At 31.7% G+C, this 24419-nt stretch overlaps 1 protein-coding gene across 1 annotated transcript in view; it reads left to right on the top strand.

Annotated features, from left to right (window-relative positions):
* Positions 1–24419, top strand: part of LOC130446871 (succinate dehydrogenase [ubiquinone] flavoprotein subunit, mitochondrial-like) — a 137438-nt gene that overhangs the window by 95489 nt on the left and 17530 nt on the right. The window contains exons 8-9 of the mRNA XM_056783377.1: positions 198–389; positions 3580–3723. Coding sequence (XP_056639355.1) covers positions 198–389; positions 3580–3723 — 336 coding nt within the window. The remainder of the gene's footprint in view (positions 1–197; positions 390–3579; positions 3724–24419) is intronic.

The raw sequence follows: 24419 nt of genomic DNA, 5'->3' as shown, positions 1-24419 counted from the left end.
GACCTATCTTGTTTAATTCGATTCCTTGAAATAACGTTCAAGAAAGAAAACAATTTCCTTGTAATAATTCAAGTTGTAATTCCAATCTTTATTAGACAATCAATTACACAACTTATTGGCAGTCCGAAGGACTAAGGATAAAATGGAATTCCAAAAGTTTCACACTTTATTTTACGTTTTCCTATATTTTGTTTTAGAGTCTTGGGCAAAGTTCATTAGAAAATTTCGATAGAATGCGGAAAGCGGATGGAAAACAATCAGTTGGTACGTTGCGGCTGAAACTTCAAAAAGCGATGCAGAAGCATGCGGCTGTGTTTAGAACACAAGAGCTTCTTGAACAGGGTTGTAAAGTAGTCTCCGAACTCTATTGTGAATTGAGTGACATAAAGGTAGAGTATATTCCCAGTAACATATTTGATTTCGTTCAACTTTTATTTCTTAAACCTTTTTATGTTTTTCGTGATGAATCGTCTTCAATTTTAATACACAATCAGTTTAAAATAACAGGTAATAATTTAGGTTTCAATCTATTCCAGTTTTTATCAAAATATGACAAGACATTGACAATTATGACGTGACGTGATTATATTGACCTACAACATGAATAATACTGGATATATAATATTACTTCCTCAGTTTTTGGCTATTTTAGATTTTAGTTTGGTGTAATAATTGCATAACGTATTATGTCCTTTGTGACTTATACCATATTTATTGAAATAAATCGATAGTTGCTAGGAAGGTCCTTCTATATATGGTGAAGGAAAATATTTATTATTTTGATGTTTAGCTTCTGGTTTGTTCCATAATTAACTATAGTATCTTATAATGCAGTTTTGCTTTTTGCATTGCTAAGCATCTGAATTCAGGATCTGAGAGGTGGATAAGCTCTATCAGCCAAACTTATTTTCACTGATCTTTTTTGTGACATTGGATGACATGAATTGGAATTCAAATATCTTGAGGACCAAATTAGTTTCGCATAATCTACTCTTATGTTTTTGTAATTTAATATAATATGACATCCAGAGCATTAATTATCCCGAAAAATTGATAAACAACACATTTAAGAAAAAGATAAATATAATCAATTAAAAAAAACATCAAAACATATAATATTTTTCCTTACTATATGTACAAGGACTTTCGCAACATCAATACAGTTATTTATATAAATATGAAATCAATTTAAGTCACAAATAATATAATACATTATTCAAATTTTTCTCTAAACTTGAATCAAAAATACTCAAGAGCAAAAAAAGTAATACTATATTTAGTAATGCTGTTTACATAGGACAGACCTGTCAATATTTAGAAAATAGATTAAAAGGTCATCGATACGATAATAAAAATAATACTGCATCAAAAAATCATAAAATATGAGAAAACTTTTATCAAAATTAAAAAATTCATAAAACAGAATCAAATACAAGAAAGGGCGAATTTTTGGAAATGGTGCACACACATAGGAAAGAGAAAGGTGTCGATGATTTTACCTTCAGTCTCTAAAGACGATAACTTGAGTATCAAACGCGCGTCAGACAGTGTAATCGTGAGTGTTGATGTAGTGGTGGTGTAAATAGTATGTTCAGTATACGGCCTAAACAATTTCAGTGAAATGTATCGTTCTATTTCATAAATTTTGGTGCAACTGATTGATTGCTGCTCACATTTATTTTCTTTATATCGATATTGCAGGTGATTATAATAACGCAAATTGTCAATATCATATTATATTTACAAGAGTTTTTGATATGAATCCTTAAGAAAAAGCAGCTATTTTAAGAAGGTTATTTGGAAATTGATATACCTAGAAGATATTTTGTAAAATACTGTACTTCTTATTGTTCTGCCTCCAAAATAGATAGACTCCTCCCAAAGGAAGATGTTTTTTTGAGATGTGTTTATGGCTGGATCGCAGAATCTACAATTGTCCTCCCTTGTCATGACTAATATCTTAAGGAGATGTTTAACAGGGCAGTAACCTATAAGAAGACCGACCATCATATTGATGTTGTTTCTAGTCATCACGAGAAGGTCTTCAGACTTCTTAGGGGTTATTGTTATGCATCATTTGGATTGTCTTAGGCATGGAATGTTTCTACAGTGAGACTCCATCTAATTCTTTAGACATCATTGACGTGGCTAGTGCTTTTAAATTTTGTTTCCACTACCACCAGCTTGAACGTGCACCCAATAGAAATCAGGATCAGAGAAAATGCTTCCTAAAAGCACATGTTCCACGGATAATTTGCATTTTGTAAATTTCAAAAAGCTGTTGTGGAAGCCGAAAAAAGTTTTTTGAAATATACACTTTTCTGTTTCTCATTTTATCTTAGAAAATCATCATCGCAAATTTTACTTGCTAACAAAATACTGACCATTCAGACAAAAAAGTATTATTGTTTGTATAAGTTTTTTGTCTTTAATAACATAATTAAACGATCCTAATTGGTTTAATTTCGAAAAAATATTCTGCTCGGAAATTTTATTACTATGAAAGAAATAAGTTTATTGTAAACATTAGATGATGAAAAATATTTGTACTATAATTGATGAATTATGATAATTTACTCGTACGAAAATGAACCTATAAATAAAACAATATCACTCACAATTAAATCAGTTTTTAGGTTTTTCATGTAACACATTATTGTTTGATGTTCAAATAATAAGTGGAAATTTGAAGGAAATGAATTCACCCATTATGAAGCAATGTTTAGGATATTCTAATCTTTTAGAGAGTCTTCTAATTTTTTCCAAAAAAAAAGAAACAGTATATACTCGATCATTATAACGACAGGGGCGTAGATAATGAAGCGGACTAGAAAGTATCTGGCTATAGAGGAAAACTATCTTTTACACTATTTGGAAAATCTCGTGTGATTCTTATGCCAAGTTTTAACAGAAAATACTGGAAGCTGTTGAAATTTTGAACAATGGGAGATAAAATCAAGTATTTATAATGGATCGTCACAAAAAAAATATTTTATTTTAAATTAAATCTTCATATTTTGAGTTGAATTTCCTTCATTCACTTTGTGAACTAATCTTAAGGAAGCACCCAGTCTAGGAATCAATATATTATAGGATTTTTCAAGTGATTGCAGAATGGTGTGGAATATGCTGTTGTCACTCTTTATAGGAGGTGTAAAGTTTTGAGAAAATAATCATTATTTTTGCCGTTTAGCTGTGCTTTAAATATACTTAACAAGAAAAACTGTTTTCTCACTATTTCAAAAGTATCTTTGGTGCAATACTTGGAGAAGCTTTCCCGATACTTCTCTCCAGTTATATTAAAAAAAAGGATTATTGAAACCATATATGTGCACATTAAGTAAATACACCTGATATTGCATAAATTTTACGAAATTATCAGGATTTACAAATCTTACTGTAACATAATTTTGACTAATAATAGATACAAAAAAATTAATTGCCTCTTGGCACTCTATGCACAATGAACATACGCCAAAACGAGAGCTTATTTTTTTTGAACAATCAAAAATGGTTGAAAAATTTTCTTTTCGTATTTAGATAAACTTTCTTCATTATCAATAATAATTTTCATTTCAGATTTGTGATACGGGCATGATTTGGAATACTGATTTGGTAGAAGCACTTGAGCTTCAAAATCTATTCATCAATGCGCTACAAGCTATATATGCCATGGAACAACGAAAAGAATCCAGAGGTGCCCATGCTCGAGATGATTATCCGGTAAGTATATAAGCAGATTATTAATCAAGTGCAAATGATCTGATTTTGTGATAGGGATCAACTTTAGAGAATATTTTATCATCCTCCATAATAAATAGTGCTACAAACATAACACCGAATATTCTTTCCCTTGCTGAGCCGACTTTAATTAAATATCGGATGCTATTTTTTTCCGATCACTCGAAGTCGCCGTTGGGTAAAATGCATGAACCGAAACGTCGCGTCATAGAGAAAAGTGCATAAATGTACCGATTGTCCCTATTTTCCGCGATGAGAGCAATACTTTTTTAAATTAAACTATTTTCTCTATGTTTTAAGTTGGCTACAGCAATAAAATGCCACGAATGTGCTTTGTGGATGGATGTTTTACGAATGATAACTAATAATAATAATTCTTCAAAAGTTTTTACATGCGGCAATAGAAATCTTTCTAATACGGATGGCAGATGCTTTGGTTTATATATTACTGGGTATTTATTCAAAAAAAGGTATTTTGAATTTTGTTTTTCCTAAAGATTTTTAGAAATATATTTATTAAAGCAATTACAAGTTTATTGTTAGAGATTTGAACAGAGAATGAATTATATAAAATGAATTTACAAGAAAGTAAGATTTATCTACATATATTCACAAGTTAGAATTTTTGAGAATGTATAATGTTTCTGCTGCGCTTTTAAGTTTTCTTGATTAGTCGCGTATGTAACTTCTGCAGCATTCTTGTACTATCTGCATAATGATTAATGATAAAAATATATTTCAAAATGAGACCGTCATATCTTCAAAGCATATCCTAATAACAAAAGTTTTCTAGTTCAGAATTCACTTGCAAGTAATATCATAGAATATGTCAAACAATTACAAACACTTATTGTTGAAAATTGCAATGAAATTAGTTCTCACGGAAAATCCAGAGCAGCGTTTGAAGACTTATTTGAAAAATTGCCCTTTATGCATCCCTATATAGAGTTTGCTTAAGAATATTTTTTTCTACGTCTCTTAATAATATTCAGGTTTTTTTTATTTATTTGCATTTATAAAGAATGTAATTTCTGAATCGGTCAAAAAGCGTTAAGAAAAAGTACGGTTTATTTCTTTCACGCTTTTGCTTAACTATGCGCCGTAAGTCTAATGGTGCCTTACCCCTTAGCCCTTTATATGTATATTTGTTTAGTGTAACGCATCAGTATTTGCTGTTAAGCCGTAAATAGTATTCACAGATGACAGTATTCCGTTGACAACTAAAAAACTTGTATGGACCACTTTGAGAAATATGTATTTTGCCTGGGAAAAGCATAACCGTAAAGCGACGAAATTGTTTGCCGGAGAAGAAAATACTTAAGAAGTATAAAGCAGTACAGAACAGAGCAGAAGAAAATCTTTTATCTTGATAAGACGTGGGTCAATGAATGTTATACAGTACCAAAAATATGGCAAGACAAAAATATAACCAGTGCTCGCCAAGCTTTCATGGAAGGCCTGTCAACGGGTATTAAGGTACCTTCAGGTAAAGGGAAAAGACTAATAATCGTCCATATTGGAAGCGAAGAGGGATTTTTAAAAGAATGTTTGTTAACCTTTCATTCGTGCCATACGGGAGATTACCACGAGGATATGGATTCGAATGGTTTTGAAAACTATTTTAGTGAAATGATAAAATATCCTCCTGCTGATTCAGTAGTAGTTATGGATAAAGCAAGTCATCATTATCGACGCATAGAGAAGACTCCAACTTCATCTTGGCGAAAACAAGAAATTATTGACTGTTTAACCACCAAAAGTCTTGAATTTGAAGATAATTTGATAAAAAAAGAACTATAAGCTATAGCAAATTTACACAAACATCGTTGTATGAAATACGATGTGGAAGATATAGCAGAAAAACATAGTGTAACTGTGCTGCGCACTCCGCCATGTAATTGCGAACTAAATCCTATAGAACTTATATGGGCGCAAGTGAAAGGATTTGTAGCAAGACACAACACGACATTCAAAATGAAAGACGTTAAGCTACTATTTGATCAAGCTATTAAAGAGTTGACACCAGAGAATTGGCGAAAAGCAGTCCAGCATGCCATTAAAGAAGAGGAGAAAATGTGGGATCTTGACTACTTGATCGATCGGACCGTTGACCCGTTAATTATAACGTCAAGAGGAAATGACAGTTCCTCAGATGACAAAGAATATTATGATTTTTTTATAATGTAATTTCTGTATAATTTATTTTTTCTATGCCTAATTTTTATTCAGTTAAAATAAAATTCTTTCCTTTTTACGAGTATCCTATCGGCAAGTCTTTCGCACACTATTTTCAGTGTTTGTAAATGGATAACAATAGGCAAAACCCATTTATTGACCCCAATCAGGGTGATACTACCTGCACTTGATAAAAAAAATTACAATGAAATCAATGCCAAACTATGAAAGTGGCTTAAATATTCGTTGGATCACCCTCGTATAAACATTGATAACTGCGAACGTCGAGTCGTGCTGGCGCGTTTTGGTAAGCCCGACTTCAATCATACCAACAAGAGTGTATATTCTATTTTTGTTTTTATTCGTTGATAATAATGAGCAATTTAGATAAATCTTTATCCCTCGAAAAAAGAAACTGGAAAATTTTGATACAAAGTTTACCTGAATGGCGTGGAATTTGATTGAAATTTGTGGAGATAATAAATAATTTAATTTGAAATAAAGCTGAGATATATATATATTGAAAAATTTACATATAAATTATACTTCGACTATAATTAATTCATGAAATCGTTTTAATTAATGGAACAGAACTCAAATAAATAAAAACGATATGTAATTAAAAATATATAATATATTTAGAAATCGAGGTATGCCAATATTCAAATTACTGAAAGGAGTTCAAAAAGTTATTGAATAAGTTTTCAAGGAAAGAATAATGATCGGGTGCTAATTATCGAATTCTGTTACCATCAACTACTACTTGAACACTTTCAATTTTTTTTATAATTTGTTGTGAAAAAATAAATTTGAAAAATATTGGCAAATGTTATAAAAAGTATCACATAAATTATATTCTACTCATTTTTCAGCACTTGCAACGTAGTCTATTATTTTTGAGTCAAAAATAGATCAAATATAAGATGTGATAATAATTATATTATGGGTATACTTTGTAAAGAAAGATATTAACTGAAAGTGAAATAAAAAATACATAATATGAGTTACTATATTAACATTGTAATATGCCATTCGGATTTTTACGTTTCAAACATATTGAATATTCCTTTGCTCATATATTATGGCACCGAAGTCACTTATGATTTATTTATTCTAACATTTGAGTTTTTGTGAACATTAATTTACTATCGACTTCCCACCCCATTCGAAAAATTCAATAAAACTCTAGTTCCATTGCTAAATCGTCTTCTATCTATCTACACTCTAAAACTGTTTCAATCAAAGTAAACTTAGTAAAATTTGTGGTGATATTATTCTTTATATTCGCCGGTGATTTTTTCTCATATCATTTCAACGTTATTTGGTGCTCACAGGATTCTAATTATTTTTATTGATTTCCTTTTTTTGTAAGCAAATTTTGTATAATAGTTTCCGTGTAAATTCGTATTTTCTACTTATTTGAGAAAGAGAACAGATTCCTGGGTAAATTTTAGAAAAATATAAATTTCAATTTCTATTTATAAAAGATAAGTCTGGGACCTAAATATGAAAAGCCGGGAAGGTTTCAGCACTCAACTGAATTCCTAGTTGTTGAATTTAATTAGTCGATGGTGTACCGGTTTGGTCCTTGGTATGGTTGAACACTAGCATGACAGCTCTAGAACTGCGAAAAAAAAAAAAACAAAAACAAGATAAGGACGGGAACAGGAGTGCAGATGAAAATTACTAAAGAAAGAAAGAAAGAATGAGAAGGTAGAATAGATTTTATTGAAAAAAAGCTTATGCTGTAACTAAATTTATATTTTTCTATCTATGGTACCTATGGAAGCGGCTAGTTATTATTTGCCATCCCTCGCGTCCCCAACAAGAATTACTGCTTCATATCATGCGATCTTGCCAACGCGATCCATGAATATCTCTACATCTCTGTACCAGAGATTCATCCTGCTTTATCTTATTCTTCCTCCGAACTTTCCTTCAGTGACTTTGAAAGCACTTTCTTAATATACTTCTATGATAGAGAAGATCTCACATAATCCCACATTCAGAGTTAACAATAATATTTGAAATATATTTCGTCATCTAATACAATTTCTTATCTAATTGATAGATTGTTGTTCCAACTGCTAACAGAATTTATATACCAAAGTTATATCATGACAATAAATAAGGTCATATCTATCTGTCATATCCAAGTTTTTCTTTTTGGTGTTCCATTGGTACTGTTTTCACTTCCTCTATTCTCAAGAATTTAATGTCGCTGGTTAAAGTGCAAAAAATTCTTTATAACACTCGTTATCATCCTCAAGATATTCACAGATAGAAAGAGATTTGCAATTTAATGTTGGTGATAGGTCAAGGAAGAAGAATTATGCTCTTCCCTCCAAGTCTAATAATTTTGCAACTACATTTGCTCCGAAATACATTCGTTGTATTGTCAACAAAGTTATCTCGAAATTAGTTTATAATTTAAAAGATCTTTCTGGTAATGAACTAGGTAACTGGCATGTTTCAGACTTAAAAAATCATTTTATCGACGTAGATGAGATTTTCCTGATGAGAGGTGTTGGATCACCTTCGAACCAAAGTGACTCAACTTTATTGTCATAAACTGTCCTTCCGAATTGTTCTGGTGAGAAATTGATGCAGTTAGCTTCTTTAGCATTTTGTCATATTGAATAAAGTAAGAGTCTCTACAGTAGAAATATGACCTTTTGTGAACGACTCATCAGTGACTCTATTTTCAAGGTGAACGTTAAACGAACGTATGTAGTTTTTTTATAGTACTCACATTTTCATACTGTAGTATCTCGTATTCATCTTTATATTTTCCTCTAAATATCACGAATTCTCCATAACACTCAGGATGATATCCAGCATCTTGCATCATTGTAGGAAAATTAATATTGTGATAGTAGAAGTATCGTGCCAGGCATTTTTCACTAAAATAAAAGTGGCACTTATGTATTTTCTTAATAAGAAAAGTTGAAACTTCAATTTGATTATAGTTTGAAACAGTTACTCGATAGGTACGGTAACACAATAAAAAAAATTAAAAAGAAATGTCGTGCCATGGGGTAAGCACCAGATATAACGAGGCACTTGTTCATAATTATTTTCTAATTACTCGAAACTAAATTTCAATCAGTTTCAAACGGTTACTCGATTGGTACAGTTTATATCCAAAAAATGTACCTTAGAAAAAATATAGCAATGCTATCCACCATATTTGCCCTGGCACTAAATGATTTTTTGAATAGTTACAGTGAGTAGTATCATTCAAAAATAACTTCATCCGTTAATTCGATAGTCCAGGTTTTTTGCAGCTAGCTCTTGGACGGGTAGGGTCGTGCTGGAAAACCATTAAAGCTTACATTAAAGATGTACGTCGGTTTGTATCATCTGAGCGTTAAGTGGACATCTAGTATCTTCTCTTCCATTGAGGGGTCATATAATATGAACAGCGATAAGTTATTGGCTCAAATTGATAATATTCTGGATTCCGCATGGAATAAATTGAAATGATGGATAGTTGAATTCTATAAATTGGTCTTATCATATATTATTTCACTTCGGAATTAAATAAGAGAGTTGCAAGAAATTGTGAGAAAATATTCAGTACTATCTGTTTATTGGTAGGTACTTGATATACTTTTGAATAATATGAAATATAGATAATTGTCACTTAATCTAGTTATTCAGTTAGTTGTTATTTCGAAAGACTCGCATCTATATGAAAGACTAAATAATGACATGAAGGTTCATTAAGCCATCTGTAATTTAAATTTTAAACAAATATCACGCTCTCTCCTTTTTATTTCTCTAATAAATTTTCCACGAAAATAAATAACAAGCCACTTCCTTCGTGTAGCTTATCATCAAAGGGCATGAAAAGCAAATAATACTTATAAAAACCAACCCTCCAACTTAAATATGCACCCCGTATTTTAAACGTTATGCTCATCTGTCTTAGGTCTTATTATGTGTCCTTTTTTATTTCGGTTTGTACATTAGGGGACACTGCTTTCGCTTATATCAGCATATTTTAAAATAATTCAGATGAAGAACTAGTGAATGAAATGTTCTTAATATAAGTTAACCATAATAAACATTTAGAATGTTTCATGAATCTGGCAGAACTTCATGCAAAAATAAGATAACGACTTGTTTAATATTCAAGAAATCGTTCAGTCACTTTGCTTAGTTTATTTGGCGATCATAATTCTAATTTTAGTATCTAATCTATATGATATAAGATTATATTGCATTTCAAATCCACGACGTTACCTTTCCTTTCATATGCCATTAGAAATGACAGGCTACTTCTGTAGAATGACCTCAAAATGTTATTTTCATCTGCTTCACATCCGAAACAATGGAAAATTGGTATTAATCATTTACAATGTACTCATAATAATGTAACTTACTGGTATTTCGAGTGAGTTTTATGTATGGAACGCCCCGATTATCTCGGAAACGTCTTGTATGATTTTTATAAATTTTTGTGCGCAAGGGTCTTGTGATAAGGCGGGTATTATCGTTGTATCTACATTGTTGTCACATCCTTCTTTTTTCCTTTGTTATTTCGCATGATCACTCAATATATTTTTTAGACGACGCCACCTGAAAGTTGTTCGTTATGTATTCATTTACATAACGAAAGTAGCGTTTTGAGTGTTCCAAAACTCATCAATTACACTGAGGAAAGAAAATAAATAATAGATAATTATATGATATTTGCAATGTCCATATTAATTTATTAATTATTTGTTAAAAGTAATGTTGTGTCAGTGTAATTGAAAAAGTTTTGGATCTTATGTGTCGTCTAAAAAATGTTTTGTATGCCGCGGCTGAAATACTACTTTGTTGGACTCGTCTGTTGCTCGCCTCGCCTCGCTCGTCTCGCAATTTTCAGACTCGTCCAACAAAGTAGCACTTTCAGTCCTTGACATACAAATAACAATTGTGTTTTTAGAAATCCTAAAGAATTAATTAATATTTTCTCATATCATGTTCCTTATACCTAAATACCATAATTTCCGAGTTATAGTACATTTGCAGTATCTCCACCAAGTTGAATGAACTCGTTTAATTTGAATATTCTTTGAAAATTCATGTGCTAATACAAATCTCGTAACAAGGTCTAGTGTCAGTAAGTTAGTTATAGAAACTGGTGCTGTAGAATATTTATTCAAATTATGACACAGAAAACCTACAACTGAAGACAAATCTTTAAATGTTTTTGTCATGTTGGAAGTAAATCCACATTTGTAAAGTAGAAAAGTTACGAATTTTAGAAAACATACAGTAAAAGCGATTACAGCAGGTGCTCAAAATGTTGTCCTTTCACTTCAATACAACAAGTCATGCGATTTTTAAAACTTTACAATACATTTTTCAGCATTCCTGATTGCTCCATTCTTTTATCTCTGTGGTAATCCTATCTTGTAATTCCTAAATATTAGCAGGTTTTGTTTGATAAATAATGTTTTATAAGTGACTTTACAATAAATAGTCTAAAGGATTCATGTTGGGTGATCTCGGAAGCCATTCGATAAAACCACGCCTTCCAATCCATCTTCTGGGAAACACATTATTTACATATTGTCTCACTACACATAATGAGGTGGGGCACCATCTTGTTGTAGCTTAATATTGTCCGAATATTGTTATTGTCTGAAAATTTCTAATAATGAAGTTTTTTTCAAATGTAATTGAAAATACTTGGAGTCGGAAATATCCGAGCCAACTCAGGTATAATACTATTTTCCAATAAATCTAAATACGTAGGACCATTTAAGTTACCCTCAATGAAAAAGGGAACAATTCTTTTGTCGCCTATTATTCCAGCCCATACATTCATTTTTTCGGGATATTGGATGTGAGATTCACGAATCCAACAAGGAATGTTACGTGACCAGTATCTACAATTATGCCGATTCACGTTTCTATTAATTCAAAAAGTGGCGTCACCGCAAAACATAACATTACTCAAACATTTGGATCGTATTTATTTTATTTTTCCATCATTAGGTCTGCAAACTTCTCACGTCTATCTGACAACTCTTGAACTAACGTTACTTCGTATGGATGGAATCTATTATCAAATTTTCATTACACATGTTTGCGAAATATCAAGTTCCCTGGATATTTGTCTAGTATTCAAGTGTGGATTGACTCTTAACAGGACACAAAAATCTAAAGATTTGTTTTCAGTTGATATATTTTTTCTGCGCCTTGATTTGCATAAATTTGTTACTGAAACAGTTTCGTTGAATTTTTTTACTAATATACTGACAATAGAACTTGTTATGGGATTTCGCTTAGGGAATAAATTATTAAAGATATTACACGTTTCACGTTTCTTGTTAACTTTACGCCTATTACCATATCCTAAAATCATTAAAATAGGAGTATCTAAGTCGCATTTTTTAAGGAATTCGATAAGCAAAAAATATACAAGGTGATCCATTCGAGATAATAAAGTCACTTTTTTCCAGAAAGAGGAAAGATCTGACAACAATATAAATACCACCATAATACCGGCCGTATCACAAGACCCTTGCGCACAAAATTTCTGGAGTTCACTCCATTCTGAAATACGTCGCATATGTCTCCAAGGAAATATATCTGTGTATTTATGCAGAGTATTTCAAAATAAGGTGATCCTATCTCTAGAATAGAAAAATATTTAGGTTTTTTTTATGTTTTTGCCGCAACTACTGTTAACATTGTATTGAAATTTGATGAGAATATATTTTGGAAGCTGAAACATCCAATAAAACAATACTGTACGTAGCAATTGAGGGTATCCAAAGCCAGCGAAACAAAGGCGTTTAAACCAAGCTAAAAACCGATACTTAAAATATTGATTTGAAAATATATATAAAATTCTCGTGTCACGGTGTTAGTTAAACTCCTCTGAAACGGCTTAACTTAACCGCTTCTCATGAAATTTTGAGTGCAGGTGTGGGTAGGTGTAAGAAACGGAAAACATCTATTTTTTATCCCCCTAAATGTTGAGAGTGGCCCACCCCTAATTGTTTTTTTTTTCAGTTAAAATTTTTTATTTGTTGATTATAAAATTTAGTTTTTTTGGTAAAATTTTTATTCTTATTTCGTCATAGCTTAGAATAACTAAATTCATATTACTTCCAATTTTTCACCCTTCTACAATCAACCCCTATTTTTCCATCGAAATTTTTACTTTGGTTTATTTTATCCACAGATCCGCAATAGGATTACAAGATGGTAATGGAATATAATAATTATAGTACGATAAATTCTTATTTATAATTTAATTTACCCTGTGTATCGATCGTGACCGATATACGTATCATTTTGAGTTTTCTGAGCAATTGTCATGCACATATTGTACTTAACATTTTCTGCAAATAGTTTTAAATCAAAACATAAACGTGTATGTGTTTAATAAATATACGTGTTTTATTATTGTACAAGGTAAGTCAAATAATAAACAAACGAATACAATATTAAGATACTGTTTTTCACAAATAAGTATTTTAACTTGATTTATTGATGCAGGTTATATGTACCTACAGTCAGCAATGCTAGCAAGACATAAAGGGATCAATTTGGGTCGTCGAACAATTAAATATCATGCATATAAGATCAGGAGAAAAAATCCAACAAAACAATGCAGATGTGCATGTGAGCACGATGCAGTTACGTCAATCACAATCAGAAGAGGCACAGGATGAACAGAGACAATGATGTAGCGGAATTGACTAAAAACGCCAACAAATTTCTCGAGCAATAACATTAAATTTATTTCTACGACTAGCATTCTAGTATGAGCCTGATGTAGAATATCAGGCTCATTTCAAAGTAGTTATAGGACAACTATATGTGGCATATCCTCGCACAATTAATAGTAAAAATATGAATAATTATTTTTGATGTCTAGACAGCTATCAAGAATTTTAATAATTGAAATATATTCGTTATTTCAATAAACAATTCTTTATTAACCTAAATAAAACATACTTCCACTGTTTATACAACGCTTTCGATTATAAGTACATCCCTATAGACTTATAGAATGTAAGTTATTTTTGTTAAACTAGAAAAATATTTCGTCGATATAATTTATATGGCAGAACAACGTTTGCCAGGTCAGCTAGTGAATTATATATCTTTTTCTACGTCCGTTATAATATTCAAGTGTTTTTTCACCCATTTGCATTCAGAATGTAATTTTTGAATCGGTCAAAAACGTGAAAAAATGCACCATAGCGGTTCTTTTTTTCACGCCTTTGCGTTAAAAAAGTGCTGTAACGTGTCATTTTTTAACGCAAATATAAAATTATTTTATCGAAATATTGGACTGTGAACACTTTCTTTCTCATGTCAATTCGTTTCTCCGATAAACTGTCACACTTTTATTTCTTGATATTCGTTCAAGAAAATCCCTTTTGTGTCTAATTAAATTGAGTGTACTATTCGTGAGGGAGAGTAATAGTGAAGAAAGTAAGTGCACATCAGAAGATGTTGTTGATTCGGCAACTGTAGCGACTATGAATCTTCTCCCTGAGAAATCCAGGGAACAGTATTTGAATGAATATAATTCTTTTATTGAGTGCACTAAGAAAGACATAAATAGCTTCACAGAAAAATTGTTACTAGTTTACCATAATGTGGAAGTTTTCAACACTTTGGTCGATTGATTAAAAACTGAAAGGCACCATAATGGCGCATAACGACGTATACATCGGTAAATACTCGAAACTCAATGCATATTTGAAAAATAAATCAGTTGGCTATAGACCCAAGAAATTAATATGTTTCTTTTACAAGCTCCAGATGATCATTATCTCATGCATAAGGTATGACATAAAAAAATTTTGCAGCTGCGGAGGTTTACGTAGACGACTCAATAAGAAACAAAATGGATGCCGCAGTGAAAATGTTAACGTTAACAACTAGTTTGACTTCCAGCAACATTGTAAATATTCACGATCCTACCACTACCTTTGGCTCGTGCGGTCAAACCACCCTGCTCGTGAAAAAAAGTATAACTTCACTTACTTGTTGCATAAATAACTATTATCAAGTTATAGCTATGTAAAAATGGAATAAAAAAATACATGCATATTTCCTATTCGGATTAGTGAGTAATACAAAACAAGAGGATATCTATAAACAAATAAAAAAGTCGTGGCACTCTCGGCTCGAGAGATTATAGCTCATTTTTCACCGTTGACAATAAGTAAATATTAACAAAAATCTCAATTTATAGAACGAAGATTTCATGAAAAATAAATGGAAAATAATATCAGTAATTCCATTAATTAATTTTGTTCTCATTATTTCTTGACAATTCTATTGTCATTTGTCCAATGGAATTGGTTAATTTAATGAAATTTTTCCTAATAATGCCCAAAATTTCTTTCGTTTCTACTCATCTACAGGAATTAAATGGAAAAAATCCGAACCCAACCTCTTAATTTTATACTGATGTCATTCCCATTTTCACTATAGTAGTACTCAAAGGCAGATTCCTAGATTCATTAATCTGAGCTGCTATCTCTGATCCCGTGAATCGTCGATCACGCTTACTGATCAATACAATACGTTTTTCTCCAACGGTTGTGGTATTTAGAGGCCGCCACGCCGTAGCGATTGCTATACCAAATGGCTGAATGGAACTAAACTACAACACCGAAGAAATGATTTACATTAGCTTATGTACTCTCTTCATGCGACTACATTTTGCATTCTGCTTACTGTATCCATTTGTTGCACGGTATTCTTCTCCAATATGTTGACATATAAACATGACGTTAATACTCCTTTCCTTCTGATGATGATGATTCACGTTGCGTGTTGATTTTTTTCTGTTTTTAAAAATTTTTTCCTCTATATCCTCCAGCTAATATCATCAAGATTTGCTTAGCTTCTTACATATTTTTGTCAGGTGTATATATATATATATATATATATATATATATATATATATAGATTATGTTTTCCCCAGTTATTCCTTTCTGTTCAAAATGACTTTTGATGAGAATTTGGTAGTGGTGACATTTCTATTGTCATTTGGCTAATGGGATCAGTATGATCACATTTTCGTTTCGACACATCTACAGGAATTAAATAGAAAAAACCCGAACTCACTGCATGCTTTCTGTGAAGAAATATCGCAGATTCAAACAGATGGACGGATAAAACGCTAGTTATCGTGCATTTTTTACAAGAAATCAATGGATTAGTATAGGTGGAAGCGTGCATGTTGCAATAGCCTAGGTGTCCAAAAGTTCTTACTAAAGATTTGTTGTTTAGCAATTTTTTCATAGCAAGTCTTAAGAGGTTTTCCAAAATCCTTTTAGCTTCATGATAGGCAAGAATTTTTGAGTAGTATTCCAATTTTAAATACACGTTTTTCCTGACAGTATCATGCACATCCCACAAATTTAAATAATGAGCAGAATAGTTAAATTGTTTAACGGGTTTCGACAATAAGAAGATTAGAAATTCACAATTCTCCCAATTGTTCCGAAATGAATCACTAAAGGAAATTTCTTCTTCTCCCTATATTATAAACAACGCATTTTAACTATATTTTGAGAGAGGTAAGTAACAATTACCAAAAATATATCGATTTTCTTTGACGACTGACCGTCAACTTAGGTGATGATAATTTACTCCATATAAAATGGTTATCTTATTAACTTGAAAAACGTTCAAAGTTTGAACTAAAAATATAGGAAGTACCTTCAATTTTCACTTTATTAATATCAAAATAACAATGATTTATAAAAATTTGAAAATATTAAGAGGTATGTGTATAATTATAGTACAATTATTTGAATTATGAACATTATATATAATATTTGAATGAATGCTTCCTCTTTTCCCTAAATTTGAATGAATAATTCCCTCTAACCAAGTTTTCTGATACTCTCGAAGTATATACAACTTCTTCGATTTTTCTGGCAACAGTTATATACAAGCAATATTTGCCGGTTCTTCTATATCCATTTGACGGTTACAAAAATCAATGATTTCAATTTCTGTCAAGTTTTGAGAATAAAATAACAATGCTTATGATCCTAAGGAAACCGCTCAAAGCTGTCAATAATTTCATCCGAAAAGTATCGAACTGAATTACTGAAATTCCAACATTAAAGTCCATATGAAGTCAATTTTTACATGTTATTTTAGACTCATTTTCATAGAAAAGAAAATTAAAATCAAGATAAATTATCACGAGAAAAAAAATTAGATTGCAAAGATACATTCTAATTTTCAAAACATTTAATTGGTTGAGTACAAATATGTTGGACGTGTTTGAAAATGGTTACACCATGAAAAGGTTGTGGTAGAAAAATTATTGCAGCTAGTAGAATAATAATAGAAAAAGAAACCTAACAATTGTCTTCCTGTAGCGTGATAATCGTCCTCCATCCAGTCATTGAAAATTACTGTTTCATTAGAACCTCATTTAACTATTACGGGTAGCACTTGTAATTTTCTTTAACTGTGTAATATAATTCCAAGTTTACAAACTAGAATACAACAACTGGGCTGGATTATTAATTTCTTCGGTAATGTTTCAGTTGTTATACAGCCGTTTAGAATCTATTAATTATACAACTAGAAACATTTTTATTTGCGCTCATTTAGCTGTAATGAAATTCGAATGTAAGAGAACCGGGAGAGGTAATTGAGGGCATAAAATAATTGGAAACAGGGATAATTAAAATTTTAAATTGATGCTTCTGAATGTTGTAAGAGGAAGGGTAAATATGGTTTTTGTTATACCTGTAAGAGTTTATTAACAGAATTTAATAATTGTGTGTAAATAAATTTTTGTTATTTTAAATGAAGTATTGATTTCACATAATTACATTATTTTTTCCGAGCATAGCATCCTCAGGCTAATTTAAATTGAATATTCCTTTCAACCAACGAAAATAATTCTTAAAAAATGTAGTTAGTATACTTGAAGCGAAAAATAAAATAGCAGTTACAATTTTCCTATAAAAATATAAGGTACATATTTCCGTCATAAGGATAATATTGATCATTATGTTATGGCCATAAATATTTTTGCGAAATCACATTATACTGTAAACCTCGAAGCTTATCATATATAATATCATTCAAAATTTCCAAATTTTGAATGATTTTCTCGAAAAACAGCATTCTCGATTACACACTCTATAAATACGCACGACTGGATAAGTTTGAAACAGCGTTTATCGCACAAAGCATAGGGATTAATTAATCTAGCCATTAGGGAAATATAGTGGACAAAAGATCGTATGCTTTTCTACTAATGGAAAATATCATTTAACACCATTGTATCAAATTTTCTCTATTACATTTGAAAAAAATGCTATTTGTTTCATCTCCTCATCTCATAGACGGTTGAAATATTGTCTGGGGTGAATTGAAATACTTGCAAATGAAACAAAGCATAATGAATTAGTCTATTTTATTGAGAATCTAATAACATTTTAAGACTTGTTATAGCACAGTTGAGTATTGTTGTATCCATCCACAAGTGATATTTATAATCTGATATTGTTTCTCTTCTATTCTATTCATAATCTTATCTTATATTATGTATAACTATGAAAATATCGAAACATCGGTATTTTAAAACACCATTCAGAATTACATACTAGAAAGGACGATAATTTCAACAATGACATCTTCACTTGGGTTTTCCAAAACGATCGACCACACCAATGAGTCAGAGGTAACTCGAATGTTGAAGCATTGATAAAAATCAAATAAAAGATCGAAACGTTGGAATTTTGAAAAACTCTTGAACAGTTTTATGTCGAGTCTTCAACCTGCAACACAATTCAAATTTACATACATACATGTCATTTCAACAATGACATCTTCACTTGGGTTTTTCTAGACTATCGACCACACATAATATGGCACAGATGTATACCAAACGGCTGAATGAAACTAAACTACAACACCGAAGAAATGATTTACATTAGCTTATGTACACTCTTATGCTGACATATAAACATGACGTTAATACTCCTCTCCTTCTAGTGATGATAGTTCACGTTGCGTGTTGATTTTTTTCTGCTTTTAGCAGTTTTTTCCTTCTATATCCTCCAGCTAATCTCATCCAGATTTGCTGAGCTTCTTATACCTTTTTGTTCAGGTGTAACTGTATAGATTATGGATTTTCCAGTTTCTCCTTTCTGTTACGAAATGACTTTTGAAGAGATTTTGGTAGTGGTCACATTGCTTCCATCAGAAATACTGTTGCCAAATCGTTATCAGTAAACCACTGCCAAATAAATGACAATATCCTAGATTTACAAAAGGCAGCTTAACTATTCGATCGTGTAAGAGCCTGTAGCATAGCGTAGCTATAATCCCAGGGATGTCGTATAGTGTCATTGTCTCGCCAGGGTAGCTTCTCATCCTTCTAGAAAGAGAAACTCTCAATGGGTTATTTTTTGAAAGGAATAGGGGAATTTTCAGGTCGAATAAAGTATAATTTAGGATTGACCTTGATATAGAAAAGACTTCACATTGTAGGGTTGTGATTGTAGTGATTCTAAGAGGAGATCTCCTTTCGTAAACTGAATAATCCAAACAGCTTTTGGACCATACAGCTGCATATCGCTCACATATATATCTCAATTGTGTGCAGAAATTCAATGCATTGTTATTGGCTTCTTTTCTTAACTATGATTCTGCTTTTATTGGTATATCTTCCACATTTTTTAAATAAAAACGGTTTAATAAACAGTTCAATTTATTAGGATTAACTTAAGAACTAATTTACTTTCTTCCTTTTTTCATAGTAAGCTGATCGTTTTCAGGAGTATGAGTAACAATTATACGTCTCCTGTTTTGTCAATTTTTTTCTAAACATCTTCTGGGTTTTTGAAATTCTGCTGAAAATATGAAGTGTTTTTTCCATTTGCTGTCAAATATGACAAGAATAGCATGTTGCTTTCTAAGGTGGACAAGTGAATTTTACCAGACATGATGAGGATATGGTGCAGTCTTTTGATATTGCTTCATTATTGATATTACTTTTAGTCGAATCCTTTGCAAAGCTCTCTGATTCATTAATTTCGTTAACTAAGACATCTATGAGCCATTTTTGGATGTATCCTCAACTAAAATATACAAAGGTAGTTTCTATGGATATTCTCAGTATGTGATGACAATATTTAGAATAATTTTCGTAAAAGCATTGTTGCGGTTGTCATGGATTTTTGATATGCCTCTCGAACCCCTTTCATATATGGTGGCTGGTTGTCCAAAGTTTCAAAGCATCCGTGAATCCATAGAATCATCGTTTGATTGGATTCAATACCTCGGCATCTAGTGATTGTGTTTTATGCTTGGTGTGGGGAGGAAAAATAAATATGACTACGCCGTTCCTTATCTAAGTTTTTAAGCCGATTATTAGTGATCCCAGTCGCGATAGGTTTGAGGTGCCACAGTTTCAAAATTCCATATAGTTGTAATTCTCGCATACGTAGAACTTATATTAATAAACAGATCATGGATTTTCAAGAATACAAAAGCTTAAAATATCTTTATTAATATAACAGAGTTTTGCACAAAAAGTCATTTTGTCATAAGATAATGCAAATAAAGAAACTAATTTTTCTTAAACAAATCAGAAACTTACTTCTTGCAAAAAAATACTAAATAATAGGAACAAATGAAATTTTATACTTCAAAAACTAGTCGTTTTTAGATAAACCAATACCTAACTAATTGTTTTTCTAAATTGTCAACAGTAAATCCCATTCTTCTATCACTCAGGACATATTTCAAATGAGAAAAACTTCGTTCAATATCCATGTTGGTAATTGGTGCGTGTTTAAATTTAGGAACAATAGATGCATCTATCGCAAGATCTTCAATAACATTTGCTATTTGGTTTAAAACTCCATACCCTCCATTTTTATTCAGCACTTCAGTCAATTTATTAAAAATTAAAACTCCTGAATCGTCACGTACTGTTGAGGTCTTGTTCTTAATTGTTTCGATTATTTCCACAGCTTCTACAAGAGGAAGTGTCTTGTCTTCGAGTTTTGTGATAGTGTGGCTAACAAAGCTGTAGTTAGCCTTGATAAATGCTAAGTTTTATTTCACCTCTTCACTTTTCAATCTGTTGGGAAGCCGATTCAAGAAACTATAATATAATATCCTTAAAAGACTCAAAATGTTCCGCATAATAGTTGGCAGCATCCACCCACGTACCCAATATTTGTTCATTTACTTTGTTTCGTCATCAAACACATTCTGTACTGTGGATTGGCTTTCTTTTTTTTATTTTTCCATTTTTTCTCCTCTTCTTGGAGTTCTGGCTCCAATTCCTTCTTGTATGGGCTGCTGGTCAAGATAGCGGTCGTTCTATGTTCTCTTGGATTTAGATTTGTATATCTAAAATGTTATTCTGTGAAGTTTGCCGCTTATCTTCATAAGGTATTTTTTTTTTTTTTAAGAACATGGATGGGCATCCAAAGTTTGATTTATTGGAATCTCTTCCTCACTATTAGCAGTCACATGCTGCAGAGAGAACGTCATTTTATTTTCATCTGGTTCAATGTCTCCAGTGCGTTGCTCCAAAAGACTGCCATCATCAACCAGGAGCCTGTCAGTCGTCAATGAGGAAGCAAACTCATTTTCATGAAAAACATCCATATCATAAGGATATATACCAGTTTTTCTGAATCTATTTATTGCAGTATTCGGCGTTGTTGCTTGTAAATAAGCTTCCTAAAAAAGTCGGCTAACTTGATATTGCGAAATAACGCGTCCCATATTCTGTCGCAAAAACTTCTCTATACTCTGAGTGTTTAGAGAAAAATTAAACAAAACATCAAGAGGCTGCAGCAACTATGGATATACGGATGCACGGACTGCAGATAAGTTTTGCTTTAAACCGGATAGTTAAAACGAGAAAAAATGGCAGGCATTTTCATTATAAGCTCAAAATAGTCCAATAAATATTATATTAAAATGCAGATGCCACAAAATATTTTTTCCTTTTAATTTTTAAAAGCCGCTGCTATAACGTTGCAACCTTTAAAATCGACAGCCATATTTATCAATTCTTCTAGAGGTATATCATAACTCATTAAACTGGCAGACGCCGTAAAGTACTTGTAAAATTTACTTAATTTCCATATCTGGCTCACCTGGAATACCTCAAACCTCAGGTATCGTGAAATATATGTTGCCAGATTTAATTAGTACCTTTTGATTAGGTTCCTTTGTATTAAACACTAACGCGTGCTACTTTTTTTAATTTGACTGAGTCGTTTTGCAATGAATAATGAATTTTATTCTATTTTTGGTCTTTAGTTCCAGTCGAGCTACCACCTGATCTGAATATATAAATAGATGAACGATTTTTTTGCGCATATTAAATCATAACATTTTTTCTACCTACAGAGGATTATCAACTTCTTTTGAAATTTAGGGGAAATTTGAAATTTAGATTTTCATGAATTGTTAAGGAGTCTCAACACGATCTTTAAATTGAAAGGGGAAGACCATGTTCTTAAATTGAGGGAAAACAGACGTTTCGTTTTATTAACTGGCGTAAACATATTCATACTTTGGGATTATCTCAACAGACATTTGTTATTTAATAAAAGGAAGGAAAGAAGAAGGAATTACAGAAAATTCTGCATTAGAGGAACCATAGAATTCCATTAGTGTAGATTATGCCACCGAAGTGAAAAAAAAATCTAACAGGAAGATACATTATATCAGTAGCATGGACTACATGGAGCGACACAACACAACTATAAGATTCAGCAATAATGAAGATATAAGCAGATAACAAACACAGACGCCGTACTATGAGCGCATACCACCAAACATTCCAGAAAATAAGGTAAGGCTAGGGAATACAAACGTAAAAAAAAGTATAATCCACTAGCAACTGAAAGATCTATGGCAAAAAATGCATGTCTCAATAGTAATTCCAGCAACAGTGATGGTGAAAAATTTACAAAATACATCTCTACATACATAAAAAACAGTTTAATGGCCAGCAGCATCAATTTATCAATAAAAATAACGGAACAAAATGAGATACCACCTTCATACCGGAAACTAGAGGACAGTCGCTTCCCCACAAGGTAGAGAAAACTGTCATAATAATGAGAAATATTGAATCTCAAGCATTTTATTATTTTACTCCTGATATACATGGATGAACTTCACGCACTCACAAAATGAGGAAATTTTATTAAAACTACAATCAATTTTAGCAAAGTTATTAATATGGAATTGGGGCTAAATAAATGCATATATCTATTAACAGTGTTTGTGTTTGTACAGTTGATGACAAACAATCGATTGCAATAATGGAATGGACCAATCTGTATCAATATTTAAGAGTTGAACAATTGGAAAGAACATATAACTATTCAAAACACAACAGAATAGAAGAGAAAAAGCAAAAGTAGTTTCTAAGAAATAATTTTTGTATGAATATCCTATGAAATTTCGATTCCAATACTTACATATTCCTTCAACTTTTTTAAATGGATGAAGGAAGAGTCAAGCACCACTTTTATCATTCACAAAAATTTACACCAAACATGCACATACTTCCCATTAAACGACAGTACAGCAGTAGATACAAACTATTGACTTTGATGAAGCAAAGTCGTCCAAAATGACAGGAATTGCACACCATTTACTTTCGAAGATGGATAAGTCCAGGATATTACCAGAAATACAGTTGAAAAAGAAAGAAAATTGCAGACTGGAAGAAGAAAGCTCTACACGGTAAATATTTCACGATTTATGTTCTCTTCGCATAGATAAGAAAGCCAATCTCGTCAGGTATTCTATTACCAGGAACAGAAGGGGTTTTCCATTTCCATTGAAAATCAGGGTATCTCTAAAAATTACAAACAATGTATTATCGAAGATACAATACTAACAAAGAATAAATGTCACAAATATCATATTAACTGAACAATACGAGGTCCGGCTATTAAATAACGAGACTGGTCGCGAAAAAAGAGTCCTCTCGACACACACCTTTCCATACGTTTTTTCCATTGATAGAAGCAGTGCTGAAAGTCTTCTTTGGTGAAGGCGTTCAGAAGCTCTGTCATTTTTAACATTACCGCTTCGATCGAATCGGGTCCCTTTCACAGCAGATCTTTTTCTAACCTTTCTAAGAAATCTGAGCAGACCCGTTGACGCAAGAGCTTTCGCTCAGGAGTCACGTTTTTTGGCACAAACCTCGCACAGAATTTCGTAATGTGTAATTAATAATTTGGGACGTGCATAGACAAGATATCTAGATCCATCTTGTTTTTTACCTCGCCCATCTAGGGCGCCCTCTAGGCGCGCAGTCTCGATATTTAATAGCCTCACCTCGTACATTACAATTGATCGGTCAAAACCTTACAAGAGCAAATTAACACATTTACTAACCTTAATGATTTTGCAGTACCAAACTCTTCTTCACCGGCGGAGTCCCAAATAATTTGCATCAATTTATCAAGTTCTTAAATTTTGTAGTTTGATTAAAAGTGAAA

Source organism: Diorhabda sublineata, chromosome 7 (genome assembly GCF_026230105.1).
Source record: "Diorhabda sublineata isolate icDioSubl1.1 chromosome 7, icDioSubl1.1, whole genome shotgun sequence".
Taxonomy (NCBI): Eukaryota; Metazoa; Arthropoda; class Insecta; order Coleoptera; family Chrysomelidae; genus Diorhabda; species Diorhabda sublineata.
This window is presented reverse-complemented; position numbering and strand designations above follow the sequence as displayed.